Source organism: Anopheles funestus, chromosome 3RL (genome assembly GCF_943734845.2).
Source record: "Anopheles funestus chromosome 3RL, idAnoFuneDA-416_04, whole genome shotgun sequence".
In the NCBI taxonomy this organism is placed as follows: Eukaryota; Metazoa; Arthropoda; class Insecta; order Diptera; family Culicidae; genus Anopheles; species Anopheles funestus.
The window spans coordinates 56,970,451-56,990,575 of record NC_064599.1 but is presented as its reverse complement, the minus strand read 5'-3'; the positions used below and the strand labels follow the sequence as shown (position 1 = coordinate 56,990,575).

The window sequence follows — 20,125 nt, the reverse complement described above, 5'->3', positions numbered from 1 at the left end:
TAGGGCAATGTTGGCATAATCGTAGTTCGGCATGATTTTGGCGTTGTTTGCTCATTTTGAGTCTCCTCATTGCGGTAGCATTTAGATAGATGGGATTTCCTGCTTTTTTGTGCTTTCAACTTTTCCCATACTCATCTGTTTTCTATTTGATGAAAAGTAGAATAATTGCAATAGGCAATAATGGCTGTTATTTCTCTCAGTGGTGTTTTTTTATAAAAACAAAATCTGCTTTGAAGATGCACACTAATATAGAACGGTATTTAAAAGTGTTTTGATCTGGAAATAATTAAAATCTATCATTTTACCTCTCATCTTACCATGTTAAGGACTATTTTATTGAACCAGCACTCTACACAATTGTAATGCATCGGTTTCAACAAAGTTTTCCCCAATCGAATTGTAACATTGTGCTAAAATAATTTCATACCATTTAAGCGTTGGTACGGTGTAAAACGAGTAATAAATACGATCCGAAACATTATCCCCGTGAACGATACGAGACACCGAACTGGCCATCTAATGAGCTTTTTTAATGAATTTTCAAACTGGAAAGTGTAGCTATGCAGTTTTCACGTCCATTGCATTTGCATACCGTGCATCAAGGGTAACGGATCGGCCGGGAGAGTGCCCCCCCGCAGAAGGGGAAACTGTTTTTTATCGGCCCGGCGTGACATAAACTAGCGAAGCAACCGATTCGTCACAATTTTTACCATTTGTCGATAGCAACCATCTTCAAACGCCGTGCCGTGTTCTAATGGGAGATTGTTTTTTTCTACACCACAGCATCAACCAGGGAGAGAGGCTGAAATTTCAGCCATAGTTCAGCGATAAAGCATGGCCGGTATTTTTTCCTTCTTTCCATATTATATTATGCGTGACGGAACGTACGTATTATCTAAAGTGCAATATTAGATCCATTTTATTTTCGTTATTTTTTTATTTGAATAAGTGTTTATTTATACGAAAATAAAATATTTAACAAACTAAAATAATGTATTTTATTTTTCACTTTCATAAAAAGTCTAGCGTATTACAACTAATATAAATATTATGTTTATTTTTACCACAAAGTGTCAAACTTTGTTTTTTGTGTAATAAGACGAAATAACCGGCCAAAAATGGGACATTTTATTGTAAGTAAAAACAATGCTTCACATAAAATTAACTTAAAAATTACAAAATGTCACAGTTTGACAATTAAAATTGCTTCATCTATGCATACAGTTCCTTCACGACATTTAAATGTTGTTTGTGAGGCATTAAAGTATTGCTTAAAGAAATATGAATTAGGCAGAACATGTTCTTAAAAGTACAAGAAATTTATTTTGAGTTAAATTTGTATCTTTGATAAATTTAACAATATCATTATTTTGAAATGACATTTTATTTAATGAATTGACATTTTATTAAATGTCTGTGTTCATAAGAAACTGTTGAAGGTCATCAAGTGAATAGGTCGCATGAATGAAAATCGTAACTTAATAACAAAGTTAATCAATAAAAAAAGTTAAAAATAAATCTGAAATAAATGATTGATAAGTTTAATCCTAGAATACCTTGCATAATAATTAAAATAGTTTACAATTTATTAATATTTTTTGTCAATTTGAAATAATTATTACGTAAGTTTTACTCACAAAAAATAATACAATAAGTTTAAATACAAAAAACTTATCCCCTTTTAGAAGAAGACAAAAATACGAACCGCTTTCCAAACGTATCCTGCAAACAGCCATCACCATCCGACACGTTCGACGCTCTTGCGCGCGTCTAGTATAAGCGTTGTTGCGCTCTTCCTTTCGTGGTGCTGAGCACGCGGCGCCCAGCATAACTCTGCCACTGGCGGCACGGAACGCACCAGTGCATCGTCAGTCTCCGAGAGCAAAGGACGTACAGCAAAGCGGACGCGTCGCGTAAACGTTTTACGAACAGTCGAACACGAAACGCCGCGAAATCCGGTGCCATCCGAGTGCCGGCCGCGAAGCAAGTGCATCCTTCGGCAAGCACGCGTAACCGGCACGTTTGTCACACCGCAGACGTTGTCGCAGACGTGCATGCGAAGGGTCCGTGAAGGACAGTTTGATCGTAAATCACGCGAAAATACATCGGAACTCAGTGATTTCCCGACTCACGTACAATAAAAAAAAGGGTGGCATTTAGCAAAGTGTGTGATTGGGCGTGTGTTTTGTTGTTCCGTATTTAAATTTCCCTGCATTGTGGCTATGACTTTTCCATTGACGCGTGAATCAGCTGTTTGATAAATTCCAACTCGTGTCGCGATATTTTTTATTTGCTTTTTGAGGGAAAATTGTGATTGTGCTCTTAAAGAAGAAAATAAGTGAAAAGACAAAATTTTGTCGAAAGTAAAGAGAACAATCCATTTGATAGCGGCGTGCGGGGTGGATTCCGGGAAAATTGTCAACACCAACGTTGCGTAGTGCAATCGGTGCAGTGTGCATAATGTGCAATTCATGCGTATGCAATCGACCGTCAGCTGTGATCGTGCGTGAGCGTGATTCATCGCGGTTCGGTCGTGCGTTCGTGATTCAAAGGCAATTAAAATAGATCGCCCCAAACAGCGGGAGTGCGTTGTTCTCGGTCGGCGTTTTCCCGCCTAGTTTTTCCAATCCCAATCCTCCCCTTTTCGGGGGGTGGAAAACATAGGCTAAAAGGCCACAAGCATCAGTGACTTCTTCGGTACACCGAACCACGAATACAGTGACACGTTTTCGGAACGTTTCGTGATTTATCGCACGGGAGACAATATATTAACCAAATACGATCAGCCGGGTGCGCGGCTTTTGCTTTCCCCGCCACACGGGGTACGTCCGAAGATGGCGCACAGCGAGCAGACGGTAGTATGGTCGCATTCGTACACGGACGATACGGGTTGGGCTGGGCGATACTGATCACTCAACACCACCGTCACCAACGGCTTCACAACACCCGTGGTCGTATGGCTCTCGTCTAGCTTACGGTGAAGTATGTGCTTCAGTGTGGATTAGTGCGTGCTAGACATCGATCGACTTGCCTCTCGACACCCCTCTCGCCCCCCCTCCTGAGTGGTTCACCGATGGTGAAGAAACTCGTGTCCTTTTGGACATTGGATTAGAAAACTGATCCAAAAGTGGACCCCCGTTAGCAGATCACCGCTAATCGACTGCGGTGTCAAATTAATCGTCTCGCGATTCGCGTTGAAACGTCGTCTTGCAAAGGGTTGCTGTTTTTGGGGGTAGTTTCCCCCCTTACCCCCTCGTAAGCATTCCTCCGGTCCTAAGCCGTCCCGCCCAAGATTATCGCGCTCGCGAAATGATGACGATGATTTATCGGTACTGAGGCGTAAAGGTTGTCTTTCACCCCGATTACGGACCGGGGCCGTTCTCCTGCCTGTGTGTAACCCTTGTCGCGCTTCTTGCCCACTATCGGTGTGGCTGGTCGACCCCCGGAGGCAAAATCTCAACCGGTCCGGTTGAACATCGTTGGACATCTTGGTCAACACGGCGGATCGTTTGGAATCGCAGTTCGCTTCACGACCAATTAGCCTGTGTACGTGTTTTCAACCCCCATCCGCACCAAACGAGCGGGAGGAACTGAAGTGTGTGTGTGTGCATGTGTTTATGTGCTTCTAAGAAACTGAGAGTAGGATCGATTTTGATTTGAAGGCCAGTAGAAACGGCCGCTTGGATCAACGCTGAAGCGCTCGGTTGGCGATTTTCCGAGTGACAACGACAACAACCCTTCCCAATCAACCCCCGTTGCACAAAAAAAGGGCCGTACCGTACAGGTAGGAAGGTAGGTAGGAAGGGAAACGCTTGTTATGCGATTATGTTATACCGAACCTGTTCGATACCCGATGCAATACATATCACCCTGCTCCGATTACGGTCGCTACCGGGCACTACGCCACTACGAACACACGCCCGGGGGTGGAACTGTGGAAAGTTTTCGGGCCACGGCAGGGTGGGAAGGGATGTTTGTTTGATACGCTTTCCCGGAATTGTTATGCCACAAAAGGTTGGAAGGGTACAATTTCGAAATCGCCGTTCAATCCCACCGATGAACTTCCCTTTTTCCCCTTACCGCATGGAGCATTTCTTTTGCGATTGTATCCTTTTTCGTGGAAAACCATACGCAATTGAGGACAGCAAAAGAAAGGGGTGGAATTTTTTTTCCGGAAAACTAAACTTTATTATCTAATCTAAACGAATTCAATCTGGCACGAAGCGCCATAACTGATGCAATTAACGATGCTTTGAGCGTTGGATTGGAAGTTCAAGAATGTTTAGAAAATGACTCTGCAGGCGCTAGATTATGTATTTCACGACGCATACAACGGAATCATTTGCTTCAATTTCCCAATTTTTTTTTACTGAGAACATTTATCTTGGACTTCCTGGTGGGACTGTATCATAAAAGTGCTCTTCATTTGTCCGATCCTAGGTAAATGTGTCCTGTTGGTTTAGTGATACGCGAGACTAACTTATTCCGAGACGGGTAAAAAAAAAATTATCAGTCCGATAGTCCTGACCGCTCCTAAAATTAAATTAAATTCCATATCCAATGGAGCATAGCAGCAACAGACTGCACTATTTACTTGTTTGTTTCTTTATTCATTAATTGATATAAATATGGCGATTATTCGCCGTATATTCAACCACAATTGGAAATAAAAGCATATTATTTTACATGGCAATTCCTACTTGAATTTTTCCGAATCCCGAACATATTCGGTTGGCACATCGCAATGGCCATAGAAACAATTCCCAATTAGAATAAAATATTTGTATGTTTTCTTGTGAGCTTTAAATATTTTATTGCATCGTTCAGAGAATAAATTAGTTAACCGGGAATATTTCAAAACAAGTTAACATACATTTGAGATGTTCTATATTGTTTCAAATATTTTGATATTTACAATTCTAAAACAATAAACGAATAAAAAGATTATCTGTTATTTTAAATTATATAACTACACATATGCGTCATTTTGATAATTCTAAAAATCATTTAGATTCTAATTCTAAGTAATCTTTCTTGCGCCTTTTCTTATGCAAAACACATTACATGAGATTGATATTAGTATTTCAGTTGCATATAATGGCATTATTCATTATAATGATAAGAACGGTTCGAAGAGAAAAGGAAAGTAGTAGTAAGTAGTAGTAGTTATTTATTATTTGAAGTTGCTACCTATTGCTAACACAATATGAGTAAACTTTTCTATACGAGAACGTCTTTGAGTTTTTTTACTTTAAATTTTCGAAGTATAAAAAAGTGAAATTAAAAAAATTGGACTAAAATTAAATTGGCAAAAAAATTCAGAAATTAAAAAAAACCCAGAGAAAAGAACAGGAACAATTTTTTAAGTAAAAACATTGGCGAATCGTGAGTTAGGCGAACAAATCGGAAACTCCATACTTAATGCTTTCTAACAAAAAAAAAACTTAGTTATGTTATGTTTTTTCATGTTTTATTTCCAAAATCTTATAAATATACTTGCATTTTTTTTAGTTTCATTATTCTTATTTCCTATTCCCACTTTCAAATACGCAACCAATGACTGTGTTTAAAGCAGTAATACTAACAGCAAATAGATGCCTTTATAGATCCGAATATACCCTGACAAGCGCATTCTGATTTGATTCCGATAATAGAACATGCCGGTTTTGTTTGTGGCCGTGGATGCACTTTTCGCAGCATTCGTCACACGATGTACGTGGTGAAAAATAATGCCCATACGAAATTATTTTCGCGTTACGGGCACCCATGAGTCACGCACGCACCCGGTCTAAACGCACGGTACGCTTAGGCTAACGAGTGTGAAAATATAATGCGGTGGAAATATAATGGTAGCTTATGTATGTATCTTCAGGCACCCAGAGTGTGATCTTAATAAACAATGAAAAATAATAAACAAATAAAAAACACCCAATAGAGCTACTTGCGATGACCTCGAATTCTAAGCAAAAATGTATATAACCATAGCTACCAAGCAGTGCAGCCGAAAAAAAGGAACCACCAGCGTCTAATCGTTGTTTGCGCTCATTCATAAATAATTTGTCGCTAATTCATGCTCACCAGCACAAAACGGCACGTCCGCAAACGACACGAACCGATGTGTGTTACTTACTTTCCCATAAAAATTTAAATACCGCACCCGCCGGTCGATACCGACCATGGGCGACGGTTTTCAGTGTCACGATTTGGACCGGCCTGGAGAAGTCATTTCCTAGGCAACTTTTAACCCATTAGACGTTTCAAAATATGAGCTTCCTGTCCGTGAGACATTTTTCTCGGTAAATGTTAGTCTCGTAGAATTCGCCTCCGTACGCACTTCGTGGGATCGGCGTGACTCCGAGGAAGGGGGCGACCAGATTCGAAGCGAGGGTGCGGGTGTAAACTAATCTGGAAGCAAAAACCCCAAACACGGAAATGTCGCGCTTCCAGGCGCACGGTGTCCAATTTTTGTTTGGGCGATGGCCATACACATAAACCAAACGCTCAAGTACTGTGCCAAGCGGTTCTAGCGCTAAAATCGTCTACTTGGCCTACTTGTTGTCGTGTCAAAAGATGTTAGCAAATGGCGTTAAGCGGGAGATGCGAACTAGATCTTCCCAGGGTCGTATTTCAAAGCGTGTCTTGGGTGGTGCGGCGTGGCAGTCGGGAGTTGGGGACGCTGTTCTAGCATCGAACGCATCGACACGTTACCGCGGTTCGTAATGTCGCTGCAGTCCCCCTTACTGTCTATGGGCGTCGTCGTGCAACGAGATTCATATTTCACTTCTGCTTCCATTTTCAGCGGACAGCGGACGGCCGCACTGTCCCACCAGGCTTACATTTTGGGGCCCATAGCCGGGCTGGTACTAGCATTCAAAACCAGGAAATAGTCGCAACTAGCGGGAAGGCCTAGAGAACAGACCAACGCAAATATGTCAACCGGTGTCGTCTCGTTGGCCGTCGTCGCCATCACCGTTAGCATCGTGGTGCACGTGCTTCTGCTGACAAGTGCATTTGTGGGACCGGCGGACGGTGCGGTACGGGGTGGCAATCGGCACAGCTACGCTTCCGCCATGAAGTCCACCATCGATCGGCAGGGGCTTGCACCGCCGGCTTATAACGCTGCTGGCCATCGACGAGGTGCGAAGAATTATGCCTGTCTGCAGGATTTGACGCAGACCGTGGTTCCACCCGGTCCGGAACATGCCCCGGAACGGTCCGGCGACGACACGATGGTGCTGATGGAGGACCGCACTGTGGTTGTTGGCGAGGATGAGGCTGACGCTGATATTGACGATGACATTGATACTGGGAGCGGTACAAACGTTTCCACTGCCGGGTCTAGAGTCACCATTCGAAGGTTAGTAGTGAATTCATGTTGTTTGTGGAATATTTATTGTGTAGTTTTAGATTAATGTTTACTGTTTATAGTCAAAGTGTAATTACTATCTTCTTTGATTATAAAATTAGTTTAAAAGAAAAGAAAACTATATTTTTTAGTTTCTTCAAATTAAATAATTTTAGTAATTTTTAGTTTAGTAGTTTTTTTAGTTTTAGAACATTTTTTTTCACTTAAGGTTGACTCCTGTTTTTCAATGCTTTATTACCAATTAAGGAAGACTTTGTTTATTTCTGTATTATTTATGCTCTTTATTTTATTTTTGATAAAATATTACATTTTTAAAACTTATTTCATTTGCTGCGTCCGCTTTCCTTCTCATTGTTAATAATTATCTGTTTTTTCTAGTATTATGTATTTGTTCGGACATTAAAAATTTACTTTAATTATTGTTTATAATCTTTCGTCCAAATGTATGTCCTTTTTTATAAAGTTTTGTAGGATTTTTTAAATTATAAATAATGTCGTTATTGCTGGAAATTATCTGTAATCTTTTTATTTTAACGATCTCGCATGAGAGTTATGTTTTTACTTTCGTTCAAAAAGTAAATACGACCAGAACATTATGGAGGGTTGTTTTCGGGGTCATCATCTGTGGGCCCGTATACCCACACAACCATCAACAAGCGAGATGGGGCTTATTTCAACTTTAACGTGTTGTTTTGTGAGCTGGCCTCCCCTACCCAGCTATGTCAAAGGGCACGAACAAGAAATTCGTTTTTGACATGCTAATCACCCATTAGTGCCCCAAGGCTCCCGTAAGTCCCGATGGTTGGGGTATAGTTGTGTGGTGAGTAGCCAAGGCATTGGACAGGGTAGGATTTGGTTACTTCACGCTCAGCTGAAAAAACTGCACCAAATGTATGGTTGGCGCGACGCCGTTAAAGATGGTGGTATCCAATTATAATGCTTCCGGTATTGGGGACTGTTTTGGTTTTTTTGTCACTGTCTCCATCGAGCGCCAGTAGTAACAGGAGTATTATTGTACAATCGAAGGGTTGGGACCTTTTTTTCGGGAAAGGTTGGGTAACACGAACCTTCCACAAATAGAGATTGAGGGTTGCTTTTAGTGCAAAACTATTCTTGCACATATAATACACGGAGTTTCCCGCACTAATGATAGGGTCTGTTGCGAAAGAAAATGACACTTAAACTTGGCGCTTTTGTCGCATACAGACAGGAAGTAGCCGGGAAAGATAATATTACTTTTAAAGATTGCAAATTTGAAAAACTTTCTTTCTTTCCAGACTGAATGAAAAATATCAAATTTGATTGAAATTAAATTCAGCAAAAGTGAAACACTTCTTCCTTGCTTAACCTTAACATTCGACCGAAATTTTTTTTTGTTTCGATCTTTCCGATTGATCGTGACCTATTGACGTGATTTCAGCCCTTGTGATGTTTCCGATCAAAGAGAATCCGCCCGAAAGCGGTGTCATTACTTTGGTATCACCCTGCAAAACCGCAATAAACAATTCGATCTTCTCGTAATGCCAATTGATCGTGATTTTGTGTTTCTTTACTAAAGCGTTCATTTGCAAGCCAAAGTCAAAATGTAACTGAATGAAATATCAATTGGAAGATGGATTGAAGGGTAGCAATTGGAGCTGTAATTACATTGCATGCATGGGTATTACATTAAAAAATGATGTTAACTAAATCATTTACTTTTATTACAATTTCTGCAATAGTGTACTGATATGAAATATTTAATAAAAAATACTTGAAATAAAACTCTTATCTTCATAACTGAAAAATGTTAATAAAAAGCAAATCCTTCTAAAAAGCAAATCAAAACATCTAACAAGTAGACAAACAAAGATCTTCGGTCTCTTCTTTTGAAATAAATACAATAATGGTACCAAAATAAATATACCAATGGCCTGAGGATTCAACTGCAGATAAACAGAGATCAAGGAAAACTATAAAAGGTCGGAAAGTTTGAGTATTAAACAGAATTAGAAGATTCAGTAAACGTGTTAAAGATTTATGTTTCAATACATCCAATATTCTTTATATCCGCATTCCATCTCCAGCATTCAATGAAATTTTCTTTCTGAATGAATCTGAATTCTGAATGAATGAATCTTTCGCAAGCTTTAAAAAAAAATCTAGACAAAAATGAATTCACTTCTTCTTCTTCTTGGCTTAAGGACCTTACAGGTCACGCCGGCCATTTCTGGCTTAATAGACTTATTTTACCACGTAGCCGGATAGTCAGTTCTTGCTACGGGGGAACGATCCGGATGAGATTTGAACCCGGTCCTGTCCTGCCGTGTGGATCGACGCCGTTTATCACATGCACCACCGGACCGCCCCCATGAATTCACTTACTGTGTTTAAATTACACAAAGTGTAGGAAGAACTGATGGTGTTATATACGCAAATACAGAGCATTTTTCCTTTTTGACATAACGTCAAATTTGCGATATCGACCGGCAGATAAACGAGCTTTGATCACAATTTTGTATTGATTTTTACCAAGTATTCTAATTTTGAATTTCTAAAGACACTCTTCAGTTTTTCAGCTTTTCTTAAGACCTGTTGTGATATTATGCCTTTTAAACGGTTTAAGCGTTGCATTTTTCAAAAATCAATTTTACACTCCAAAACCATAACAAATTTCCTTTACATCAGACTGTCCCACACACACAGTAGCGTTGCATGGTCTTATTAAAACCAATGTGTCACCTGTAACTGGTGGTCAACGAAACCGAGCTACCTACGTCCATCAGGCGGTCTTTATGTAGTGTCCCGGTTTTCCGTAGGTAAACAGACAGTCGCAACTGGCAGTAACTGTGTCCTGTATCCCGATGCCACCGCCTAACGTAACACTGGCTGGCGTCGAACATGCGAACTTCGGCTAGTAAGCGACGAAAGGGAGCAAAATAAATTATCTCCCTATGATTCTCGGTCCCCCGTGCATTCGAATGTCTGTGCGGAGAATGATGGTGGAGAAAAAGTGTTGCAACGCGACGAGCATCAAGTTCCGGACAAGTAATGATGGACCCCACCCCGAATCCCAACTTCTCGTCGTTTGCTGTCTCAAACAAAACAAACATTCCTCTGCGAAGTAGCAAAGGCGCCTGGAAGCGTCGTCAACAGGGTTTCGCACGGAAACGACGATGATGCAAGCAAAGTAAGGATTGAAGTGGGACTTCCTCACTATCGCTGTCTTTGCACCACCACCAAACAGAAGAAGACGCACCAGCGAAAGTAATCTGATACTCCCCTCGCCGTTTTGCTCACTCACGTTCAACTCCCTTCGCCAACGGGAGTGACCCGAATCCGGGCGTTGAAGCGTATCGCCCAAATCGACAAACTGACATACAGCTTACTTGAAAGTAGTTCATTTATCTCCTGGTTTGAAGCACCCAGCACATTCTACCAGACCCCCACCTTGTCCCATGTGCTGACACCTTCACCCTTTGGGGACAGTAATGCAATGTCCACACATCAATGCCCACACAGTTACTTAGAAGCCGGCGGCACCGACACCGACGACGAAGTTGACATTCTTTTCTCTTACCATTCGGAGGGCGGTCATTTTTGCAGAATGAATCGCCATCCGACACGGAGGACACTTCCATCGTTTTCCATTAAACGATCATTGTTCAACGTGGTGAAAGCAAGTGCTGTGACGCATCGGTCATGCCAGCCGGGCGCCATTCAGTGGCAGGATGCGCTTCCTTACTGCACCAGTGTTACGGTGAGGACGGGGAACGGTATGGACGGGTAATGAAAAAATACACATCACCCAACAGAAAGTTCCCCCCCCCCCCCACTTTCGCTTGTAGGACGAGTCGAGATGAAGTGATGCTTCACTTGACAGCAACGTCAACAGAGACACAAAGTAAATGCACACACAAGTTGCAGTCGGAACGCATCAGAGAACTCTTTGTGGGTCGGAAACAACATTGGGAGGTAACAGTAGAGGTATCTGACGCATCTTTAGAATATGCCAAGCAATGCTCCCTCTTCCCCTTTTCCCGAAGAGATGTTTATGGAAAGAATTCATTTGCTGGCATAATCAATCGATCGATATGAAGTAGTTGAATTTAGATATAAGACAAAAAAATGTGTGAATAATGAAAACAAAAGTAATGCTTAAGTTCTTCCTGTCTATGCATATTGAAGGCTTAACTGTTTCGGAGTATATTGGTGCCGTGACCAGGATTATGCTTGTTAAAAAAACTTTTCTTTGATCCACTCAGCATTCTCGCTAACTGAACCTGAATTGAACATGTAATAGGCCTTTCATTTTTAATTAACTCCACTGTCAAAACATATCGCAAACGGTACCACCGGATGGCTTTATCCCATATGCGTTGATTGATATTATTGAAGCGTGTCACCACCTCCGTAAAATCGGACATTTTAAACATCTATTAGCGTACCTGGGTACGACAAAATTATCCGACTTCATTTGCGCCATGGCATGACAGAAATTAATTGCAATTACAATTACACGCCAACTGCTTATACGTTTTTGGGATACGGGATTGATTTACCTTTTCCGTGGTCGCGCATTCAACCGTGCGTCTGGCCTTCTGGGTACCATCTACGGGGCAGCTCGCCAAACGCACCACAAAGGCGACAGCAGGTCTGGGCCGGTTCGCGATCCTGCTTTGGTGCAATAATTAATGATCGGAAGATACCGTACATGATGAAAGCGCAATACGCAAAGCTGCCATTTGCATCATAATTTATGATTTGTCAGCGAGTGCGTAAGATTTATAAATGAATCGTAGCATTTTACAAAGTACGCACGTATACATAGTGGTACAAAGGTACATTTTTGTATACTTTCAAATTCCCCTCTAAATAGTTCGAGGGGTACGGGGGAAAAATCCAAAATCACCCTTGCTGAGCTTTCAGCAGTATCTATCCGTACATGCGTTTGCGTAAACGGGTGAGGCATTCCCATTTTGCGTATTATCTGCACCATTTGTGGTGCATGGAACCAATTTGGTGTGATTGGTGAGATGACTTCTATGCTGTCCAACGTCGTACAAACACTCCCCTGGGGGATGGTTGATCGATTTTGATACTTGCTAGCGGTTTGCTGCTGATAATGATGACCAAACATATTTAACATACCAACCGTGGATTAAACATAGTTCCCAAAAGAAGGTTTCTATAACTTGTGCTCAAAACCTCCGTTGAAGTATTTAATACCGATATAGTCGCTGATATCCTTAAATTGCACTGAGCGTGATTATAGACATTTTTGTATAATGAAGCTTATTATTTGAAAGCCATACGGTGGGGCCAGTTACTATCCTAATTAACTGAGCACGAGTGCACTACCCCTACTGTACCCCATTTCCTTAATAGGTTTTTTCATCTTCCACGGAACACACCAATTGCCCTAATGCGGCATAATTATCCGAGGATGTGGATTCACCTGCATTCACGCAATCGGTATGAAGTTGCCGTGTCGGATCGGGTTTTTGAAGACTGCATCAAACGCGAAATGCCGCAGCGGAACTGCGTTCCAATAGTGCACATTGGCCAAAGGAATAGTTCACCGCTAGTTGCCGTAGGTTAAGGATGTTCGTGAAGCTATGTCGCCCATTTTTGGGGATGCTTCTGTTGCTACCAGTTGCACCAACCGTCAACGCCATCGTGTACGTGAGGATGAAGAACGAACGGGGCCCAATGGCTGCCCATGCTGGTGTACAGTGCATTGAGCTGCTGAGCCATACCTACTTTCATATGAGCGAATCAACGCAGATTGAAAACATAGTAATTTTCTATCTGCGGAACTTGAGCTCGCCGGCACGGGAGATCCTGCTCGGGTACCTTCAGCAGCATCATACGGGTTACGACTCCGATAATGAAGATAGTGCAGTGGACGCACTGAAAGGAAACGGTTCCGGGGACTCGTCTCAGTTTCAGCTGAAAGTTATGTCAGACACGGTATCGTCCGAGGACATTCGAAGGGCACAGTTCAAGGATCACAAGCAGATAGACTACTACGTTATCGTGATCGATAGCTACGATGGACTCCGGCAGGCGCTGGCCCGCGTTAGCGCCACTGCGGCATTCAATCCGCGCGGTAAGTTTGTCGTGCTGTACAACAATCCGCTCGATCGTGATTCCAACCGTCGGATGGCGAACCAGGCCCTGATGCTGCTGTTCATCGGCCATCATTCGGTTAACGTGCTGTTTGCATTTGCGATCGATGCCGTCAGCTACCACGTGTACACCGGTGACCCATATCATGGAGCCGCGGACTGCGGACAGATGAAAGCGCTCAAGGTGGCAACGATCGTGAACGGTACCTTCACGAACCGCATGCTCTCGATGGCTATGATCAACATCCCGAAGGTACCGCCGCAGCTGGAAACCTGCACGTTTCTTCTCTGCACACGTGTCGCACCACCGTTCATCGATCAGGACTGCCGACGGGGTCTCGAGCTGCAGATAATGGATTTGTTGCGCGAATCGATGAAGTTCAAGGTGAACGTCTCGTGCAGCGAAATGGACCGAGGTGAACCGATGCCCGATGGGAATTGGAGCGACCTGCTCGGGTTGATGCGGGCGGACGAGTGTGACATCATTGCCGGCGGCTTCAATCCCGACTTTGACGTGCACGATGAGTTCGGGTCGACGACGCTTTACCTGCAGGACTATCACACCTGGTTTGTGCCGGCGGCTGGTCTGGACGCCCGCTGGAAGTTGCTGCTCCACATCTTCGAAGTAAGCACCTGGGAGCTGTTTGCGTGTGTGCTGTTCATCTCGGGACTGGTGTGGCGTTCGGTTGCACACTTCCTACCGGAGTGTGACGCCCATCGGGAGCTGTCCATGTGTTTCCTCAACACCTGGTGCGTGTTTCTGTGCATTTCGGCAAACAATCGACCGGACTGCAATGCGCTAAGACTGTTTTTCATGGCACTGACGCTGTACGCGCTCAATGTGACCACCATCTACACTAGCATCTTGATAACGGTGCTTACCAATCCCCCACTCGCTTATCAGGTGGACACAATCGAGGAGATCCTGGCGAGCGGTATCCCGATTGGTGGAAGAGTCGACAGTGAGGATTGGTTTATAAACGATTATGAAGACGATCAGCTTGTTTCCGAGCAGTACAACGCGTCGTCCGAGTTTCAACCATCACTCGCTAATCTTCAGGCCGTGGTGGAAGGCAATCGATCACTGCTCATGAGTCGGCTTTACGTGCGCAACACCAAGTACTATGGGTTAGTGCACGGTCTGTCAAAGGATGTGTTTGTGACGCAGATTGAGATGATCATGGAGAAAGGTTTCCCACTGTTGCCCAAGTTTAATCGCATCCTTTCCAATCTCATCGACATGGGCATCATGCAGAAGCTGTGGAAAGACTTCCTCTACAACGTCACCATACTGGATCGGATCAAGCGGCATCGAGCACTTAGTGAGGAGGACATTATTGCCGCCTCGCCAGAGGTTGTACTGACTTTGGATCATCTGCAAAGTGCTTTTGCGCTGTACGGCATTGGGTTGTGTTTGTGTGTGGTGGTGTTTTTGTTGGAATTGATTTCGACAACGCGCTGGATTCGTCAGCTGAGGAACATTGTGGAAAGGAAGTGGGACGACTTATTAGTACGAGTACAGCTGAAGGAACGAACTGCTAGTGTGATAGTCATAAAGCCGAAAAAGAGAGTAAAATTCAGGAAGACGCACAAATAGCTAATTACACATTCATAAACAGTCTTAACCTTGGTAAAACTTTTTTCTAATTGAATATTGAATATTTTTACTATTGACAAACCATTTTACTAGTCTGAGAAAATTTTTAATGTAGTAATTTAAATTTTGGCATGACGCATGACGCTTTTTTATAACACTCTTCAATATAAAGGATAATAAATTTGTTTTATGATTGTAAGTAGAATGTTATTGAACAATTAAAAAAATCCTTCAACATATACGAAAATTTTGAGTTACAATCGCTTGGTAGTCCTGGTCTGCTGTAGAAGGCTTATAACAAAAACATCATTTCTGGCAGATGAATCATCTCAATTTTGGAACCATCCTCTGTGTGTATAGAAAACCTAAGAAGACCCTAGGAGCCAGATTGTCCGGTGTCATTCTAAAGAAAAAATCCCGGAGTCTTTTGATTTTAATTTATTGTGCAATTTTGATGTCTTTCTACACCTCATAGATGCGAAGATACAACCTCAAATCCTTTTTGTGTACTTGTTACTCTTGACTGACAGCAAATGAATTTTGTCAACTATGGAAAGAAGAGATCATGTTTTGTATAGTCTCAGATATGATCACTGCAACACCTGTTGTGTTTGGAAAAAAATAAGTAAACAGTAATGAACATAATTATTGTTATGAAATTCTATCTTTTCAGTTGATGTCCATTATGAAATCCTTACCCGTAGTTAACTCTAAAATTCCTATTTTTGGTCGTCTCATACATTCAAAAGGATTTGGAAAAGTTGTGATAAATCAAACATTATAGTTTTCCCGAGCCATATTTCCTTCAATCGTTACGTTCCCTCCCCGGAAAGGATACACAAAAACAACTCACAAGTGGTGTTGAAACTCCTTCATCGCAAGACGTATTGGCGCCAAGCCGGAAACCGGAACCGACGTAAATTTGCTTGTAAATTTACCGCCGTTCCTGCGCTCAAGTGGATCCGAATCGATGCGAAGTAACGGAAAGTAACGAAGTGCAAAGGGCAACCGTACGCTCGCTCGTAATCGGAAAATTTGGAATCGTCAGCTATATAGACAAATAAAGTGGTCTATACTGGCGATTATGGTATGATAAATCGTCTGCCACTCGGGGCATGTTTTCGTGGCACAGTAAACCAAACCCGCAAAAGGGCGTCCAAAAGTACACCATTAAAAATGACAAATCACTGTAATTAAATCTGTATAAATTAAATAAACTACTTCCTTAACATCTTTGCCAGAGTTCACCGCCTCTGTCGGTTCGTCGCTGATGGGTTTGTTTCGCTTCTACTTTACAGATACTCGTTTCGTTTGTTAGAAATGAGTCCACTTTCCATCACTGTAACTTCCACATGCTCCAGCAAAGATGATGTAGCTCCTAGATGGTGGGTGCAGTACGAGGGACGTTGTAAGTAAAGATTTTCTGCAAGGAGACTGTTAGACGTCGAAGCTCATCTCAGTGTTTTAAATACTTCGTTTCACGCAGATATTGCCGCACTATCCAACGGAAGTCAATTCTTTCGATCGTGTGTCCAGCGTGGTGTGTATCAGGTGATCATAGACCTGGCAGGAACTTCAGTGCTGGACGGTTGCAGCTACCGTCTCGGCTACAATCGTAAAGGGACGGAAGAGTTTCGTAGTTGGCCGTTTCGTAATCTGAGCGCACCTTCGCGCATAAAGGTACAGCAGCAGCGTCGTCGATACGTCGTGATGATCAAGTGGGAAAAGAGCAAGTTGGACATCCATGTGATGAACTATTGTCTCGCAGTTAGTACCGGCCGACGACAGAGAACCCTTTGTCAGGCATTGGGTAACTCCATCCATCGACCACCGTGTGACACGATCGCCGTCAACGATTTCCTACACCGTTTGGGACCGCGTGACGAACGAAAGCTGGATCCGAACGTGGAGACAACGATCGTATGTACCGGGACCCGAACCAAACAGCTGCTGCGCGGTATGAAGCCCAACGTGACGTACTACGTGGATGTTTTTGCTATTCACTCGCAGCACAACAATCTATCGTTCCTGTTGGGTTCTACGCAGGTGCTGCTTAATCGTACCCGTCCGACGCAACTGATCGAGGGCAAGGTTGTGGTAGGGAAGCTGTCCACACTCGGAGGTGTATCGCTGTTCAATTTTAAAGTTCCAAAGCGTTCGCCGAACAATTTCTTCAAGCTGCATCTAACACCCTGCGGCGGTACAGTAAGCCTGGAGGTGCTAAAGAAAAAGCGTCGCATTATGGAGCCGGTACGGGATGTGTACTACCCGCGCACGATTACGGTGCAAAATGTCCGGCCGGGAGAACGCTATCTTATACGAGTAACTAATGCGGACGATTCATCGCGCCTCAATCGGATACAGGTGATCGTTAGCTCGCGTAATGATTTTCTCGATCTGCCACGGATGCCACACGACACAAACATTACCGAGTTGACGGAACTGCGCAAGTGTCACTCCAGTACGATCGCATGGTTTGGATCATCCGACAAAGATGTGAGGTTAGTGAAGTTTTAATGTTTGGTGAAAGTTGCAAAATTACTAACATTTGCCATGTGTGTTTCCAGATACTGTGTATACGTCTTTAAGCTGCTAAAGGTACAGTTCTACGCCCATAATGTGAAGCTTCCCACGTACTGCGAGTTGGAAAGTCGAGATGTCTCCAATCATTCCCAGTTCCATCACAAGCATTGTTTGTAAGTATTGCTTTCTCGATACACTCTCGATCTTCGATTGCTTTAAAATATTCTTCTGGTTTCTACAGAAGCTACAACAAGGAGGACAATCTGCTCTCGCTGGACATTCCCAACCTGCTGCCAGAACATTACTACACCGTGTTTGTGACGGCTAATACCACACGCAGTGGCAGTCTACCGTATAAGTCAGTCCGCATAAAGACGGCTCCATACTGTCTCGAGAGCAATCAGATCCTTCCGACGGGATCGCTCGGTAAAGGGAAGGGAGCCATGAAGGCAGCTGGCTTTCGGAAAGTTGGTGGTCAGAAGCGACGCAATACGGCCAAGAACAGTCTATCGGAGCGGGGTACTTTAAAGCGATCCCGTAAGCAACAGGAAACACCCAGCCGGAATGGCTAAACCTTAAGGATGTGTGTTGGAAGTTTTGTAAATATATCTCCAAATAATAATTTCATCTTATTCAACTCTCCGTTCGTACCAAACAGGAAAACAGAGTTACGGAGAAATTAGGGCAGCCAACCCTTACCGCGTACCGCGTTATATTCGCAACCTAAAATCCTTCATAAGGGTTTACTTCTTTAGAGTAGAATGATAGTATAAAACATACAGCTGAGCTGTGGCACGTTTGTTTTTTTTTCTATTCATGTTCTAAAATAGCTTGCAAATTGCAAAACAGAGAAAACAGAGAAAGAGATAACATTAGAAGCTTGCCAACAGCTTGCCAAACAAGTTTAGTACTTTCTAAGGTAATGAGTCCTTAAAACAGAAGCGTACTCAATAATATAAAATGTTATAAGTTTATTTTCTCCGACAAATCGGCAGTTTGACAAGCTGCTTGTAATGCACTCCAAAAACAACACATACAGCAACGTAGCTTGATTGTGCATGGGAGTTCAATGTGTATTTAAACATTAGCGTTAACGTTGGCAGCAAACATTTTAGCTTTATCCGTCTGCATTAGTGGTTAAGAATATTTAGTATCGCTGCTACTATTCCACGTTTATACCTTTCAAGCCATATTGATCCAAACCGTGACTGACGAAGAACAAAAAAAAAAAACGCCCCATCCAGTACCACAAAGCAAATCACATTCAATTGGTCATGTTCAGGAAGAAACTGTCTCCTTGTTTATTTTTTGTATTGCGACAGGTGTGTAACGGAAAACACAAAGCTATTCCAGGCACAGAAAATCCACACACCGCACTAATTGATTACTGATAAGAGCTGTTAGTGTTTGCAGGATTTGTTTGTGATATGATTTGCAATCGGCATGGAAATTAGCATCGCGGTATTAAACTCCACTTTAATAGAGCCACCAAGCGTCTCCATGTACGTGTCGAGTGCATTCGTCGTTCGATGCCCTGCTTCGTGCCGATCCGAACGGTGCCGTTGACATTGGGAAAATAATTAATTTGCACCACCTTCTCGACTGGGCACGGTGCTGTAATGGCAACTTTTCTCCAGCATTTTTCCTCCTCTAGCGTTGCGACGTGACGACGTGTTATCGCATTGTGTTGTTTAATTGCGGAGGAGGAACACGGTCGTTGTACAATAGGATGATGCTGAATTCTTGGTTGTTGTATGATTGATATCATCGACCGGAATGTCTGATAGCTGAAGGCACAGTGATGAAACGTTAAATATGCTGGTGGACATAAAATAAAATAAATGATAATTATAATCTTTACAATAATTGTAATACGATACGTAAAATCGAAAGAAAGAAATTAAAATTAAAGTTTCATTTTAATAGTTTATATGAAGATTTTTGTAAGTTGCTTAGAAATTCCCAGCTTTTCAACCGCTTTCTTTTCTCCTTGACTTTTCTGCACAATCCCTGGCTAACTAAAGATATCGTACAGATAGATCATAGACAGATCACCTCATTCATGCCCTTTTCATATTTCCTCTCTATTCGCGATCCACTTTTCCAGTGTATTTACATACTCTACTACTAAAAGCTCTCTCTGAGTACCTGATGTGTCTCTGATGGCAAATTAGTCTGTGGTTGACATTTTTGGTACACAACAAATATTTGTATTGTGTTCATTTTCTTTGAGTTGATCCATGTAGAGGTTACTTTCTCATGAAAATATATGATTAGTTATAATTTTCAACGAAAAATAAGATCTCTTGAAGGTCTCCTGAGGTTGTTGTGTTAAATAAAGGAAAAACCAGTTCAAATCTCCAATAGTCCATTTTCAGTCCTTGAGGATCACAGTAAATTATTATGTGATCCTCATCTGAAGATGTCTGTATTTTCGAAGATGTGTGTTGATTTTATAGACTCTAAGGACCTTGGATTCGTTTCCTAGTGTTTTTGTTATGCCAGTAAACGTTTTAAATCCTTACGAGA

General features: G+C 42.4%; 3 protein-coding genes across 3 annotated transcripts in view; 2 read left to right on the top strand and 1 right to left on the bottom strand.

Annotated features, from left to right (window-relative positions):
* The window catches only part of LOC125770221 (L-threonine 3-dehydrogenase, mitochondrial), a 114,197-nt gene that overhangs the window by 52,793 nt on the left and 41,279 nt on the right, over positions 1–20,125 (bottom strand). The gene's annotated exons all lie outside the window — the stretch shown is intronic.
* LOC125770158 (uncharacterized) lies at positions 1,831–19,462 on the top strand. Its single transcript, XM_049439502.1, has 6 exons — positions 1,831–3,792; positions 6,800–7,357; positions 16,372–16,481; positions 16,560–17,574; positions 17,641–17,769; positions 17,838–19,462. The coding sequence occupies exons 2-6, from the start codon at positions 6,930–6,932 to the stop codon at positions 18,166–18,168; spliced, it is 2,013 nt and encodes a 670-aa protein (XP_049295459.1). The 5' UTR covers positions 1,831–3,792; positions 6,800–6,929; the 3' UTR covers positions 18,169–19,462.
* LOC125770156 (uncharacterized) lies at positions 11,345–15,196 on the top strand. Its single transcript, XM_049439499.1, has one exon. The coding sequence runs from the start codon at positions 12,950–12,952 to the stop codon at positions 15,071–15,073; it is 2,124 nt and encodes a 707-aa protein (XP_049295456.1). The 5' UTR covers positions 11,345–12,949; the 3' UTR covers positions 15,074–15,196.

Excerpts from the sequence above, each read along its gene's own strand:
- LOC125770158 (XM_049439502.1), top strand. The coding sequence starts at position 6,930 with ATGTCAACCGGTGTCGTCTCGTTGGCCGTCGTCGCCATCACCGTTAGC. Across the intron at positions 17,575-17,640 it reads TCATCCGACAAAGATGTGAG|ATACTGTGTATACGTCTTTA; the intron begins GTTAGTGAAGTT and ends GTGTGTTTCCAG. Across the intron at positions 17,770-17,837 it reads TTCCATCACAAGCATTGTTT|AAGCTACAACAAGGAGGACA; the intron begins GTAAGTATTGCT and ends TGGTTTCTACAG.
- LOC125770156 (XM_049439499.1), top strand. The coding sequence starts at position 12,950 with ATGTTCGTGAAGCTATGTCGCCCATTTTTGGGGATGCTTCTGTTGCTA.